The sequence below is a fragment of the Lolium rigidum genome, chromosome 6 (assembly GCF_022539505.1).
Source record: "Lolium rigidum isolate FL_2022 chromosome 6, APGP_CSIRO_Lrig_0.1, whole genome shotgun sequence".
Lineage (NCBI taxonomy): Eukaryota > Viridiplantae > Streptophyta > Magnoliopsida > Poales > Poaceae > Lolium > Lolium rigidum.
The window spans coordinates 58,262,399-58,278,158 of NC_061513.1; the positions used below are offsets into that span (position 1 = coordinate 58,262,399).

The following is a 15,760-nucleotide window of genomic DNA, read 5'->3' on the forward strand; positions in this document are numbered from 1 at the left end:
AGCTCATGTAGTTCCTGAACCTGCATCAGCCCTATAACCAGCATCAACATTGAGCTTCACGTAGTCCTCCCTCAGTTTTGTTCCATATGCGCCTAGTAATTCACCCATTACTCTTCTTTGCCGGCGAGTAGTTAAGTGCCACGGTAGAGATTGCTTGTGTCGTCCTCGCATGAGCCTGAACTGTCTCGCCGTGCGTAGCTTGACTACGCTCCCACCAAATATACCAAGTTGCAGTTGCAATCAGATCGTTCATGTTAACCCGAGGAAGCAGCGGTGCTTTCAATGTGCCATCACGCAACAACGTTTCAAGGATCGCAACAGGAAGCAACGGTGCTTTCGATGTGCCATCACGCAGCAACGTTTCAAGGATCGCACCTCCTTCACTCTCCAAGCTGCACACTTGTGCTAAAACCTTATGAATACCAAGGAGTTTCCATACATCGCTAACTATAGGACACATGAATGAATAGAACGTGTCTCACACTTTCGCAGTCTGTACGACATAACTGGCACTCCTTCACGCAACAATGTTTCATCACGTGCTGTCACGCAACAACATTTCAAGGATCGCACCTCCTTCACTCTCCAAGCCGCACACTTGTGCTAAAACCTCATGAATGCCAAGGAGCTTCCATACATCACTAACTCTAGGACACATAAATGAACAGAGCGTGTCTCATACTTCCATTGTCTGTACCTTAACGCAACAACGTTTCATCACATGCTATCACGCAACAACATTTCAAGAATCGCACCTCCTTCACTCTTCAAGCTGCACACTTGTGTTAAAACCTCATGAATACCAAGTAGATTACATATATCGCTAAATCTAGAACACATAAACAGAGCGTGTCTCACACTTTCACACTATGGCGTAACTGGCACTGCGAACCGAACTGGGCTGCACCTGCATGTGTCTGTTTGCAAGCACCGTTGCATGGAATAGCTCCCAGAAGTACTATCCAGACAGTGAATCTTGCGGCATCTTATCCAGAAGTACAGTTGCCTTGCAAGGCTGAAGAGCACTAGGGAGTAGAGAGACAGTACTAGAGCAAGGTTTTATTTTCAAGTTGCATTTTCTCTGCAACCTGTGCGTTCGAATCTGACTGTTTGTATACGTGGGCTATTTATCCTTAATGCTCTTGCACTACCTTTATCTGAAAGCAAGCAGAAACATCTCTCTGCCTTAAAAAGGGGAAAAACATCACAGGAAAATAGATTGGTTTCATAAGAGCAACCACCGTATCAAATAGACTTAAACCGTACAAATGAAGTTGCTCATCAATTACATGGCATCTACAATGGAATGTGATTAGGCACGGCTAAACTAACAAACTGTGGCAACATAACATTATTGGTTCACTTCTGAGATGCTGACGATACTCCCGAGAGGGCATCACAGCTGAATCACCTCGGTCTCAGTTCTCAAATCAATTTTGTTGGACTCACTTTCAGAAGTACCCAACGCCCTTCGCCTATCTTGGGACCCTGGCCGTCATTGCCAAGAAACAGGAGTCAAACTGTCGGTACGAAACAGGGTTCTCATATTATAACAAAACTTAAAAATCAACAAGGTGAAGTTGAACATGCGTCCAAATGTGTGCAACTTTAATTTGTATGCAGAAACTGGGCATAAAACACCAAGAACACGGAAATAGTTTATCGATTTGACTAAGGAACATGAGGACATCATTCCATTTGCGTTAAACGCAGAAGGAAATGTGATCTAAGGAGAAAATGTAGAAGATACAGATTCAAACTCCTACGCAATATACAAGTACTTATTTAGGTGGTCATTCATTGTACAATCTAGACTCCTGAAAATATCAAGGATTAAGCAACAAAGCTCACATGTAGGATACAGCTCTCCACTTCACAAGTCCATTTGAAACATTGGGTAATACATCAGCCTGAAGATTATAGCAAATCTAGATAGTGGTGGATTGCGAAGTAGACAATGGTGGAATGCAGAAGAGCCTCTTGATTGCATTTCATTCATGGGGTATCAAAAGTGTCTTTGGGATGTTTTTCCTTCACTACAGCACATGGTGTGTGGTTGGATCTAATCCACCTAATAAAAACCAAGAGCCTATATCACAACATTCAAATGGCTCAGAATAAATGGTCTACCATAGCAGACTCCCCGCAGACGTCCTGCCCCAAATCTAAACCCTGTTTCCTCAGACCCCAATCGACTCAAGAAATCCCGCCCAAAGTCACACAACTCGGTTAATCTTTTTCATCTACTGCTAACAGCCCAAGCAGGTACTGTGGCACATAGTTGATGGGTCCATGTGGGCCAGCTGTGAGGTGGTGCGAGAATTGGCAAAATGGCATCCTTTGGGGTTTCCTGTATGAACAGGGCCGGTGTGGTGGCGATGCCTTGGAAAATCGACCGCTTTAGGCGCTTAGGCGTTAGAGTGCCCCCAAACCGCTCTAAGACGCTTTAACGCCTTCAAAACCATGTCGGGGATGCCACGGCCGAGCTGACTGAAATGCAGCATGTATTTATTTGATGGTTCTGGACATGTGTCCAAGTGAGGGGCATTCTATGACTTGCAACGTGAACAGCAAAGTGAGGAAGATAACCATCGAGGTTTACTATGAGTTGTTCAAGAGAGGCCTAGCCTCGGGGCCAGGGGTATACTACATAATGTTTTCTGATTTCTATTTTTTCTTGCTGAAGTGGTGGAATGCATGTTTATACTGATCATGATTGCTTGACAATGCTAAAACAATGTGGTATGGTCCGTTTCATTTTGATGCTTGTGAGTTTCAGTTCAGATAGTGCAAATTTAGAATGATTTTGGCATGTTTGTGTGCATATTATATTTTTTTTCTCTCATGTTACTTCATATGACATTAAGGCTATGTCAATGTGCAAAACTTTTGCTGCTGGCACATCTGTGCTTCTATGTGCAATGGTTCAATAAAAGGTGAGATGTGTTCGGACTTACATTATTCCTTTCAAAAATTGTTACATGAGACATCACTAGCATCAGTTATATTAAGAAAAATAAATCTTTTCTTTTGCAGGTTAAGGAAAAAATAGATCTGACTAGAGACTGATGGAAGGGGCAAACATTTAGTTTTGTACAGGAGTACCGTTTTACAATAACTCTCCCAAGTACGTTTTGGCCTTGGTAGCAAAGGATCATCTGTATGGCCAAGGCAACTCAATGAAAATGTATGTTCGAAGAAATAGCTAGAGAATAAATTACGGAAACATGTCAAATTTATTTTTGTGACTGGACACAAGAGCCATGTTGTTTCATAACATCCAACAATTTGAATTTCAGTGTTTGTAATGTACTACATTTTTCTATATATTAGTAGATGTGTGCATTGCACGTGCAGGTTTACGTTTACTTACCTGCCACATTTTGGCTAGATTGCCCTGAAGACGTCCCTTCTATAGCAGTGATGGGGTATGTCCCTACACAAATAAAAACATCTCTATGAAGATGAATGCTACAGTATTACTTTACTTATGTGCACGTTTGAGAAGAACAAAGTGAAACGCCAGCCCCATCTATAATCTAATAAAATAAAGTAGACACGAGTCACAAAAGAAAGTTAGAGCTAGGGGGTGGCAAAAAAATTGAGGCCCCGTACTATAAAAATCTAAACATTAATCAATTTAGCCAATGAAATATTACAATGAACACATAAGTACATGGAAAATGATTATTTAGATCAATATTGTTTTACAAAAAATATTTTTACAATCCTAGATATAATATGAAAATAGAAAAACTTCATCAACAGGAGAGGAGGCCCATGTCATCTCATTAAGAATTTTGCAGCATCATCAAAATTTGGAGTAAGAGAGGACTAGACCTTGAGTGCGTGCATGCATATGCATAAACAAGTGATGATGGTATCAATATCAAGTTTATCCAATAGTTTTTAGCGATTAATAATAGAAAATGAGCCCAAATTTAGGTACAAAATTACCAGCTTATTAGATTAACTCGACAAATCTTATCGATTATCACATCAAACTCAGCTCTTAAACCACAATAATATACATAGCACCAAATAATGTTTGGCCAATCCTCTTGCAACAATGTAGATCCAATTTTCAATCATCACAGAATCTTTGCCAATTATCTATCACTCAATCATAATGCCAAAGTTGGGGGATAGCTCATGTACGAAGTAGACTGATTCTACTAGCTAGCACGTACGAGATACAAGACGTTGCAGATTGATTGCCAAAACACATATCATGCCTTGATCGTTTTATTCAATAACTCCAATCGCATGGCATATGTATACATACACACTAACACACATAGCCAGGCCATGCATAATAATAAGACTTCGGCTAAGTAAGCCAAATACTTGAAGTCCATCTCCAAGACGGACTCAACCTATTAAACTAGCACATGATATTTTAGTAGCAACAAAGCTCATAGAACTTGGATGCCAGAAGCTTGGATTATAATCTAACAAGTACTGGCCCTGTGTGTTGCCGAGATACCTGCATTGCGGCACAACACATAGCCCGGCCGTTCCCCTACCTAACAGAACACGACGCATGTTTAAAGGGGGTAAATTTTGACACAACTGTCACTAACTAGGGAAGCAAGATGAATTGCTGCTAAATAAGTAAATTGGAATCTACTCTATTTAAATATAGCCCCTCATATGTTATTTGTTCAATTGGAAACCAAATTAGAGAAAATATATTAAAATAATTAGAGGTCACTACATCGTTTTCATAATAAGTATTTGAGTTTCAGAGATTCAGTAGGAAATAGTATGTATTGTGAGTTAATTTGACCGGCAATGTTTTGTGCATCAAAAGAGCATATACACAGCAATCAATTGTTACTCTTCTAGTGACATGATCAGGTTTCAATAATCCATCTAAAATACATATGCAACCAATTTTGCCTCCATTCAACATGTATATCTATATACCAAATGAAGCTGACACAGATAAAAACTCAGATCATGTGGAAAATAACCTACGGAGTATAAGTTTTCTCAGATTTGGACCTTGAGATAATGAGCTGATGCTGGGAAAGGGGAATATGCTATGTAATGTATGCTTACACTTCAGACAGAGAAAGAATTGAGAGTCCCTGTTCTAGTCTGAATTAATGGTCATCCAAATAAACGGTGACAGCATAGTATGTGATGCTTGCTTGTACTCTCGACATGGAATCGAACTGAACATGCTTTTACTAGTCTGAATGATCCACTACTAAATGAACAGCGGAAATACAGTATGCAGTCCCTGCATGAATATAATTGACGAGTCCACTGCATAATGGATATAACCTTCAAGTTTCATTTAAAACATACTACAGAAGCAGTAAATGTGATAACTTCAGATTCACAATAAGAATTGACTATACAATGTTAAAAGGGGAGATGTTTACTTCTTTTAACGACCTCTCCACCCTCTGATACATCTACAATCAAATTTATGTTTCTTCGGAGACGTTCCTCCGTGTGAAATACTTGAATCTGTAAAGTTAACAATATTATTCATTAGTGCTATGATCGACATTAATCAAGCAAATCATGGGTAAAACTTAAAACTTAAAAGTAACTTACTGAAACATTTATTTTCTCATTCAAGCGATTCCCTTGATCTAAATGATCCCTGCATCTGCCCAGCAACATGTTTTCCAACTGAAAAAAAGAATACAAAAGTTAAGTGCATAATGTGTAACATTAATATATACTCTCATTTCATTTTATTTGAAACTCATTTATATACACTATGCACCTACCTCAACTGTAGTAGATATGGATTCTCCATTAAAACGTTCAATAATATCACCGAGACAGATTCCAAGTTTCTCAGCATGCGATTCTTTTGACACCTAATGTTCAATTACCATGATTACTCCATTATATGCATATCAGGAACAGTTCTAGCAATACTAAATAACAGTGAACAACTGCATACCTCTTGAACAATAAGGCCGTCCTTAATTTTATACATGCGCCACATCTTGTCAATATGTGTTGGATCAAGAAGCTTGATGGAAGAAAATTTCATCCCTAGATGGAGCCGAGGGATGCACCTTTACCAAACATAATCATTATTATAACACAAAAAACAAAACATATAAAGATGGTATACAGAAGAATCCTTAACCAAGGTGGAAATGTACAGGACATCCATGGGAACAATCATTAATCAAGTCAATTGTGTTTATCAACCCAAATGAGAAGCAGAAAAAAAACTGCATTAGCTTTAACAGCACTAGGGTGAAAACGTACCGAAACTCACACCACAAATCCACGCATTTATCCAAGATACAAGAAGGTATCAAAGACTTCTTAAGCCTAAGGTGCTTGTTAACCAGTCCAACGATCTTCCCATCCAAATCAATGATGGACCATCCATCGTCATCACACTACAACATGACAAATATTTTACTAGTTACAACTCAAAACAACAAAATATCAGCATTGAATTGCAACCCATAGAGTTAGAAGAAAGTAGCACTACGTACCAGATAATCGTCATTTTTTTTATCGGGAAGGTAACAGTCATTTTTTGGATGGGAAAGAGAATCTTCTTTTTGATGGAAAAAGTACATGTAGTGATGCCTCTGATTACTTCTTGGATTCTGATGTTCCACCCTACCGCGGGTTATCCTTAAATTCATATGGTCATCTCTTCCAAGCCTGAAAACGTCTTGACCACAATGCACACTGCCACTGAAAGAGGGCAAATCCGGTGCATCCACTCTAACCTTAAAAAAGGCAAGATCATAATGCTCCTGGTGGTAGAGGTAGTGGCCATCTGCAGTGGTGCCATCCAGCAAGTGAACAATAACCTGAAATGGCAGCTGCAAATATTATGACACTACACTACCATTTGAGTTTAGCAAACGAGGCATGAAAAATATTTAGTAGCTAACACACACTTCCTGCACGCAAGAAGACTGACATAACGTGTGTTGTTTCCATGTTTTACTTCTTTCTCGCTCACTAATTTTACAGGGCGTATACGCGTATTTATATAAATGCAGCTATGACCTCACGTCTAAGTAGGATTATTAGATAAAAGCTATTCTATTTGGACAAGAACTCCAGACATAACCTGACTTGGGCCAATACAATGTGGATGGGGACCGAATGGCCAGAAGCAAAATTCATTTTAACCTGCATCACTTGACCAAGAATGAAACAGAATCACACTCCTTCGAAGGGAAAAAGTGAAGTCAGAACCGAGGTCTAGATCTCTCTCAGACCGAAAATCGAACACAGCTTGTGCTTTCTCAGACCAAGATGCAACAAGCAGCATATCAAAGCAGCAACAAGTAGTTACTTCAGCGGAATGGACATACAGCTTTTCTTACAATTCCCGTTCACATGCAAGATGCAACAAGCAGCTAAATCGAGTAAATAACTATATTGGGAAAAAATAGCTTCAGTTGTCATAAGCATAACAACAAGCAGTTAGAGGGCATCAACTCACAATAAATACACAAAAATATTGGGGCTTTAACTTCTATACATTGACTACAACTAATGACGTGGGTGTAATGCACTGGGAAACATGTGATTCAGAACTATTACACTTTCCATTTGGATTTGTTAAGTACCTCGGTGTAATGCAAGACGAAAGAAGAAATCAGTCACATGTTGGGGGGCAAGGTGAAATGACCTATGGTTCAAAGACTATAGTACAACTTATTATTTTATCTGTCTCCTCAGCCATCCTCCCAAGTTGGGGGGCAAGGTGAAATGACCTATGGTTCAAAGACTACTTAAAGAATGAATTTCAACAATCCAAAACAAGAAGTTGCGCTGAATAGATCACCTTATTCAGTACCAGGGTTGATTAATTAATCAGTTTACAGTACTGCTATGAGCGGCTGATTAAAAGAAGGAAACAAATGGACAAGTGAGTGTTATGACAGAAACTCACGTTAGCTTTAATATTGTACTCGTCTCTGCCTTCCCAGTGGTTTTCCGTGGGATGCTTTGAGCGAATCAGGTGTGCGGTCGTCAAAACAGTCCCTGTCTTGCTCTCCGGGTCCCATTTAATCAACAAACCACAGCAGTTGGCCAGTGGCTTCCCGTCTGCAAATATTGATCAGAAAACCACACCAATTGGTCAGCCGCTAGCTCCCCATCTGCAAATATTACTCAGCAAGCAGCACGCCACAACATACGCACCAACAGAAGATGAGAGCCTGATGATAGATTTAGCAGCATGAAGCACCCCCTCTTTGGCAGATTCAGCGATCGGAAGATGGCATGAATGTGCCAAGTTGGGCAAGAGACGGAGCCGACGACCTAGAGAGAACGAACAAATAACTAAGTAAGCACGCACAATGGGAGGTTGCAAACCTGAGAAGAGTAGAGGGATTGGGGTAGGGGTTTACTTAATTTCGCTGTGTATTTAACTTGGGCCTCCTTGAAGGAGGCGAATATCGCTGGATAAGCAGTCGGATCATTTAGCTCGTCGGGGATGTAGGGCATGCTGATTGGAGATTTCGGTGTGAAGTCATCCTCCTCAACTGCCTCGGTCGATCTCGATCCATGTGTTTGTGTCACGGAATCGTCCGGGTCATCTAAAGAAAATCGTGCACCAAGAACAAGTTAACATCCAGTATGCAACAATCTATGAGGAAAATAGGTTGTTGGAGGGGACGTAAAAAATTGCCTCCAACTCCTCTCATCTCTGGACGGGCAAGTTGGGCAGGCCGATAGACATCCATCTTCTCCCCCGGCGAAAAAATAGGTCGGGGAGGGCAAAAATTACCTCCAACTCCTCTCATCTCTGGACGGGCAAGTTGGGCAGCCCGATAGACATCCATCTTCGTTGCCTCGCTCTCCGTATCGGTCCCAGATGACGCATCCGCCTCTGGCTCTGGCAAGGAGTCTCTCTTCTCTGCCGCCTCTGGCAAGGAGTCTCTCTTCTTTGCCGCCCCCGGCGCTCGGGAGTGCGTCCCCGCCTCCTCCTCTTCTGTCAAGGGGCCTCTCCTCATTGCCGCCTGCCGGCGATGTCCTCTGCCCATCTTTTCAGCTGGACTAGGGTTTGCGGTTTGGGGGCTGAGGGGAGCGGCGCCGGAGGAGGAGAACCGAGTAACAGAGGGCGACGACGAGTCGTGTGTTGGTAAATTCGAAAATTTTCAGATTCAAAAAATAGTTTAAATTAAAATATGTTCAAATCTGAAAAATGTTTAAATTGGAAAAGTGTTCAAATTTGAAAAATATTCGAATTTAAAATTGTTTTTAGTTGAAAAATGTTCATATTCGAAAAATATTCAAATTCGAAAAAAGATCAAATTTCGAAAAAATGGAAAAATGTTCAATCTCAAAAAATGTTCAAGTTCAAAAAATGTTAAAATTTTGAAATTATTTAGATTTCAGAAAAAACTAAAATTTAAAATTCCGGATTTAAAAAATCAGATCTAAAAAGAATCAGCTTTTGAAAAATGTAAAAAGAAAAATAGAACAAAACGAAAAGGCAAAAAAAATAAAGTAAAATAAAAGGTGGAGGAATGTTTGGCCGGCCAACAACCCACCTAGGGGGTGTGCGGCGCCTGGTCCGTGTTGACCAGGTCGGCATACAGAACCCCCGACCTAGTCGGCATACAGCACGCCGCAATTTGATGGACCATGGCCCATCATCAGGTAGCTCTGCATTCCATGGCAGCCACCACAGCCGCCGACATCCCTTTCTCCGCCGCAAGCACAGCCCTCGTCGCTCGAACGCCACTCCGCAATGATGAACCGCCTGGCGCCGGCCAGTTCCCTCCACCGCCGTCTCCACCACCACCTCCACCACCGGAAGCACCGCAGTTCGACATTGACGCCGCCGTGGAGGAAGAGTCGCGGCGGCACTGGGCGGAGCGTTGGCGTGCAGAGCGGCGGCATCGGCGGGAGGCAATCGAGCAGCGGGAGTGTCAGCAGCGGGAGGCGGCGGCGGGAGCATCAGCAGCGGGAGACCCCAAAGCTGAGGAGAACGCGGCGTGGAAGGAGGCGGCGCTGGCGGACACCATTGCGGCGTTCGACGCTGCCACGGCGGAAGAGGCGCGGCGGCGCCGGACGGAGGAGATGGCCGAGCGGTGCTCTGCGGAGCGGCAGCGCCAGCGCATGGAGCGGGAGCTCCAGTACCGTGAATGGCGGGAGGCGATCGAGCGTCGGCGGCGGGAGGCGGTGGAGCGTTAGCAGCAGCAGGCGGCGGAGGAGCGTCAGAAGCGGGAGGCGGCAACAGAGCGGCCTGGGGGCGCGGGCGGATGCGTTGGCAGCGCAACTGGAGGCGCAAATGGAGGAGGAGGAGGAGGAGGAGGCGGAGCAGCAGGACGACGACGACGACTTCGAGTGGTCCAACGACGACGGGCCGCACCCGGACGAGGCGGTGGATCAGCAACGAGCGCTCGTTGAGTCCTTCGAGTCGGAGAAGAAGCTCCAGGACGACGCCCGTGCCCGCGAAGAGGCGCAGATTCGCCGCGCCATCGAGCTCTCCCTCCAGGCGGCGCATCAGGGGAGGGAAGGCGACGACGCGCTGCTGGAGCAGTGGCGTCTGCTCACCGCCCTACGCATGGAGAGGCGGCGCGCGCAGCAGGAGCTACGACGGAGGGGAGGCGACGACAGGGCAGAGCCGTCGAACGTACCGCCGAGCGGTCAGTATGCTAGGGTTTAGATGAAACCTGACCGTTTTCATTCAAACTTTCTAATATATAATCAAATTTGAATGAAATCTTTATTTTCGTGCATTAATATTTATTTGGGGTGGGCGTTTGGGGGACGCGGTTGGGAACGACGTCCCCTAAACACGGCACGAACAAAACACGTCCTCCAAACGCTTGATCCGAGGGGACGGTTTGGAGACGCGATCATGCCAAAAGAGAGCAGCAAATGTTTATTGTTTATCAAGACTAGTGAAACTAGATGATTTCTCACACGTTGTTGCGGGACCACATGGCCATTGTTTTATGAGAATAGAACATATATAAAATAAGAATTTGATGGCTCATGAATATTATCCACTTATCTTGAGTTTTCAAAGAAAAGATAAATGACTTCATTGTATATATGTAGGTATAATCTAATTCTCTCTTCCCAAAAACTTAACAAGCTAAATAGAAAGAAAAATATCCCATATCATAATTCATTTCAGGCTTGCTGGAAAACACCTCTTAAATATAATAGGGGATTTGTAATTTCACATCGACACAAGCAAAATGACATAAATCAAGAAAGAAAACCCCATCATAGTAGATGCACGATATTTTCAAACATGGTCTTGGACTATCTATATTTTTATCTTTACCTAATAATAAAGGAGCTAACGTTTCCTTGGTTTGGTCCGCCCCTCTACGCTTTCGTCCAACTTATTTTACGTCTTCCTACTAGGTCATTGTACGCCCATACTCTGGTGATCCGGTCGTGTTTCTAATGGACACCCATACATGTCCCGGTCGGTTTATTATTTCTTCCGTAGAAGAAAACAACTCTTTGCCTAGCTGGCACCTTTCCTATCGTAACCACCACGATCCCTATATAACGATGACGGGTATGACCAAGGAGAAGAGATCGGTAAACCTATTGACATTGGATGATGACCACGATGCTGACGCCCATGAACATCTGTAGCGCCGGCGGGTGGACGTTGAAGCTCATCACGAGTCGAGCGTCGCTGCGTTTCCTTGGTTTGGTCCGCCCCTCTACGCTTTGGTCCAACTTATTTTACGTCTTCCTACTAGGCCATTGTACGCCCATACTCTGGTGATCCGGTCGTGTTTCTAATGGACACCCATACATGTCCCGGTCGGTTTATTATTTCTTCCGTAGAAGAAAACAACTCTTTGCCTAGCTGGCACCTTTCCTATCGTAACCACCACGATCCCTATATAACGATGATGGGTATGACCAAGGAGAAGAGATCAGTAAACCTATTGACATTGGATGATGACCACGATGCTGACGCCCATGAACATCTGTAGCGCCGGCGGGTGGACGTTGAAGCTCATCACGAGTCGAGCGTCGCTGCCTATCCATGGCGTGGTACAGACGAAATCGACAAACCTATTCACCTTGGATGAACACCATGATGCTTACGCCCATGAACGTCTGCAGTGCCGCGGGGTGCACCTTAAAGCTCAGCACGATCCGACGGTCTGGCGTCGCCGCCTGTCTGCAGCCTCGATTATAATCGCCCAATCCCGCGTGAACCTCCCACGGTCGCTGTCAATCGGATTGTCCGATCTCCCGCCGCCGGCCACGTACTGGTACGCCTGCACCTGCAAGCTATCCGTCGATGAGTTTTCCATCGGTTGCGTCATCTCCAACGCGGCCACTAAGAAGGAAGACCGGGCCTTGAGCCTCTGATCTGCCAGCGGCGTCAAGTCCGGACGGCGCTTCGTTGGGTTCTGGCACGGCTCTTTGAGCAAGGCTTACTAGGCCAGGAAGCAGCAGCCTGCGTGCACATGAAGGAGTTCCTGGAAACAGCGAAGCGCCAGGGCGCGCGCGTGAAGAACAGAGGGGTAATTCGTCGCCAATCAAACCTGGCATTGAGTTTGACTGGGGCTTTGCTAGGGGACGACATAGCGACGGGTTGTTTTCTGCTCTTTCTTTGCTGTTTGGCTGCAGCGCTGCACGGGTTCGTGCTCTTTCAGTTAAAAGGCACAACAAGCATTGCCTCTTAATGATAGAAGAGAATGGCACTACGAGGTCTTCCCTTTTATTTTATCAAGCAGATTAATTATATTAATCCTCAACCTTTGAAAGACAACAAAAGTTCTGATGGCTTCGCTATTGTCAGAAGAATCAATTCAATTGCTCACCAGATCGGCACGGTAAGTTGTGTGTGTGTGTGTGGCGGGTGAGAGCGTGTGTAGGACAAGCTACTCAAGGCCACAATGTCGCCGTCTTGTTGTCGCCACCGCCAAGCTTGGTCGTGGCAAGAGGGGACCGGTGTTGCACGGTGACCACTTTGAGGTGGCCGTAACCGCCGGCGGCGGATGCAAGCTTGGTACCCCGAATGTGGTACTTGAGAAGATCTCGCCGGCACACCCCGCTATCGATTTGCACACCACGTAACGGTTGTACCAACGAGAACGTGCATTCTTGTTTTTTATATCCCGGTGCAACACACGGACATTTATGCTATCTATCTATACCTAATAATAAAGAAAATAACTTTTCTTGCGAGATTTTCGTCCAACGTCAAACTACCCCAAAAGTAAAATAAAATTACCCACCACTGCCATCCGTTAATTTAAAATTAAAAAACGTTTCGGAAGGAAAAAAATAAAAACACGGAACGTGGCTATGTTATCTCCTGGACTCTGGTTTCCTTTTGCTGGGGTTGAGTCCATCAGGAAATCCAACCCAACCCCGCTCCTCGATCGCTTCAACAAAACCTCTCGGATGCGCGACCTCCTGTAGCATTGCCGTGATCCCATATGCTTGTTCTTGGCCGTGGCCGCCGAATTCCCCATCTAGGAGAGTATAACCCAAACGCCAACGCGGGCAACGCAGAGTTCTGGAGCCTCCCGAGCTTCTACAAGGTTCTCCATGACAAGCCCCTACGCACACATACGGTAGTTCAGCCCCTGCCGGCGTGGCAAGGTCCGGATCGAGTCAAGCATCGACACCGGCTTTCTACAAGGTTGAGTCCCTCATTAAACGTGCAGTACGACCCGCCGCGTGGCCTAACCATCAACGCGCCAGCTCCCTTCACCGCTCGCTGCACCTGTGAGGCTCTCCTTTCTCTCCCTCTCAATCATATTGCCGACGATCCTCTACTGGTTACCCATGAAGGTAGCAGGTATGGATTAGCACTCTCGTAGATTGCTAGAGCTGGACAATCCGATGTTGGTGCAGAAGTGAAGCCGGCAACCTGATGTTGTGCATGCAGCCAATCACGACGGCATGTAGAGCTGATTTCAGTTAGAGGTCGCTAACTAGAAGAAACTGTTGAAAACTTTGGTGGATTGACCCTATATGGCTATGTACTAGCAAGATGAATAAGCAGATTGACCAGGTTCGCTCCTAGCATATAAAATTATGTACGTCATGTGACAGGAAATTTTATCTCACGAGGTGGTAAAGTGAACTAATTCTGAACTGAAATTTTTCATATTTCAATTGGTATAAAAGAAAGCCAAAAGTGAATCTTAAAACTTTATAATGTTTTTGTATAAATTATAATGTTTATTAATATTTATTTCAAATTTTAAAAACTATATCAACATCATCTTGTCTTTTACAACCCGATGCAACGCACGGGCACATTTACTAGTCTATATCTATATATACCTAATAATAAAGGAGCTAAGGTTTCTGCCAAAATTTTCGTCCAGCTTTTTATTTTCCGATTTTACCCTCCCACCAAAATCTCTACTATATAAAAAGGAGGAACTGGTTCTGTTTCCTCCGGCTAGAGGTTTCGTCCCACATATTTTCATCTGACCATTTTACCCTCCCACCAAATCACTTAATATGCACAGATGCCACCATACCGGTTCATTTTATCTTGCCCCAACCCAGCAGCTAAGCGAGCCCTCTGAGCTAGGGTTCACCACCCCGCCGCCGCTCACTACGGCCATGTCGCGCGGGTTTGAGCAAAGTGGCTTGGAGGCTATCGGGCGGCGAGATCTAGCATCAGCGATGGGCAGCCATCGCTCCCCCTACCAAGAACTCCATCGCGCGTTGTCCAGTTCGGGGATCCCGGCGGCGTCCACCACACGCTGCCCCAGCTCGAGGTACCGACAGAAATCATCAGAGCGCGATGGGAGAAGGGGAGATACACGGAGATTCAAGGGCAACAGCAGGCGGCGGATGGCCAGAGTACCCCGAGCAATTCTAGGTCGTCGTCGAGTCCCGTCCCCATCTGGTAAGCCCCTCCACAAGATCACAACTCCCTCTCCGGATCGAGCTCACTTCTTCTTATATTGCTATCGATCCAAATGTCGAGTAGATCTTACGATTTTCCATGGAGTTGTGGGTGATGGTTTAGATTTGAGGCAGGCGGATTTGGGGGTTGGGTTCAATGTGTTAGTCTTTTGTCCCGATGTGTATCGGCAGCAGCAGTTTTTGCATGTGTGGTTTCCGTTTAGACCATGAATTTTAACTCATTTTCCTGCGTCGTTGCAATGAGTACTATATATTGATGGAGGGTTGGTACATGCGGATACTAGCTCATTTTGAATCTAGCAGCACAGGTAAACTGGTGCCAGCTTCAATTTCTTCTTATTTTTTTGTCTATAGTTTTTGTCCCCATGTCCCTCCTCATGATTCTTCCTAGCGTCAGCTGATCCGATTGAAAATGAGTGTACCCGGGAGCAGAAAACAACATTTGACACCGGTCCAACTCACACTGCTTGAAACATTATTCTACGCCAACATGTGGTCATATATGGTCACATTTTATATGTCCATCTAACAACTATAGTTTTTTCATAGGGAATTCGTTGGCGAAGGCCTCATCGATGTCTAAGTTGTAACTCCCTGCTCTACGCGGCGCAATACTCCACTTCTGATTCAAGGTTTCTATTTTCTGAGTTATACACTGATGTAGATGCTTGAAACCTCTGACTGACAAGAACTTATCTCTAGATATTGTTAATCCATCTAACTAATAATTTCACTGCATTGCCGAGTGTCTACAGTCAATATTTATGATTTGACTACATTTTGTAGGCTGAAGTTCAAGGGAAAAAGCTCACCTAGCTAACTCTAAATGCTCTTCGGCAACTGCCGATTTTATGGGACTCATGCTCTAAGAGAAGCACCAACGGGAGTGGATTTAGGAAGAGAACGCCAT

At 44.3% G+C, this 15,760-nt stretch overlaps 1 protein-coding gene across 1 annotated transcript; it reads right to left on the reverse strand.

Annotated features, from left to right (window-relative positions):
* Window positions 1–1,294: 1,294 nt before the first annotated feature.
* LOC124662652 lies at window positions 1,295–8,972 on the reverse strand. Its single transcript, XM_047200459.1, has 12 exons — window positions 8,747–8,972; window positions 8,367–8,555; window positions 8,158–8,277; window positions 7,907–8,061; window positions 6,483–6,809; window positions 6,247–6,383; window positions 5,930–6,047; window positions 5,751–5,843; window positions 5,572–5,649; window positions 5,394–5,481; window positions 3,374–3,436; window positions 1,295–1,488 (listed from the first exon to the last, which is right to left on the reverse strand). The coding sequence occupies exons 1-12, from the start codon at window positions 8,970–8,972 to the stop codon at window positions 1,397–1,399; spliced, it is 1,686 nt and encodes a 561-aa protein (XP_047056415.1). The 3' UTR covers window positions 1,295–1,396.
* Window positions 8,973–15,760: the final 6,788 nt, after the last annotated feature.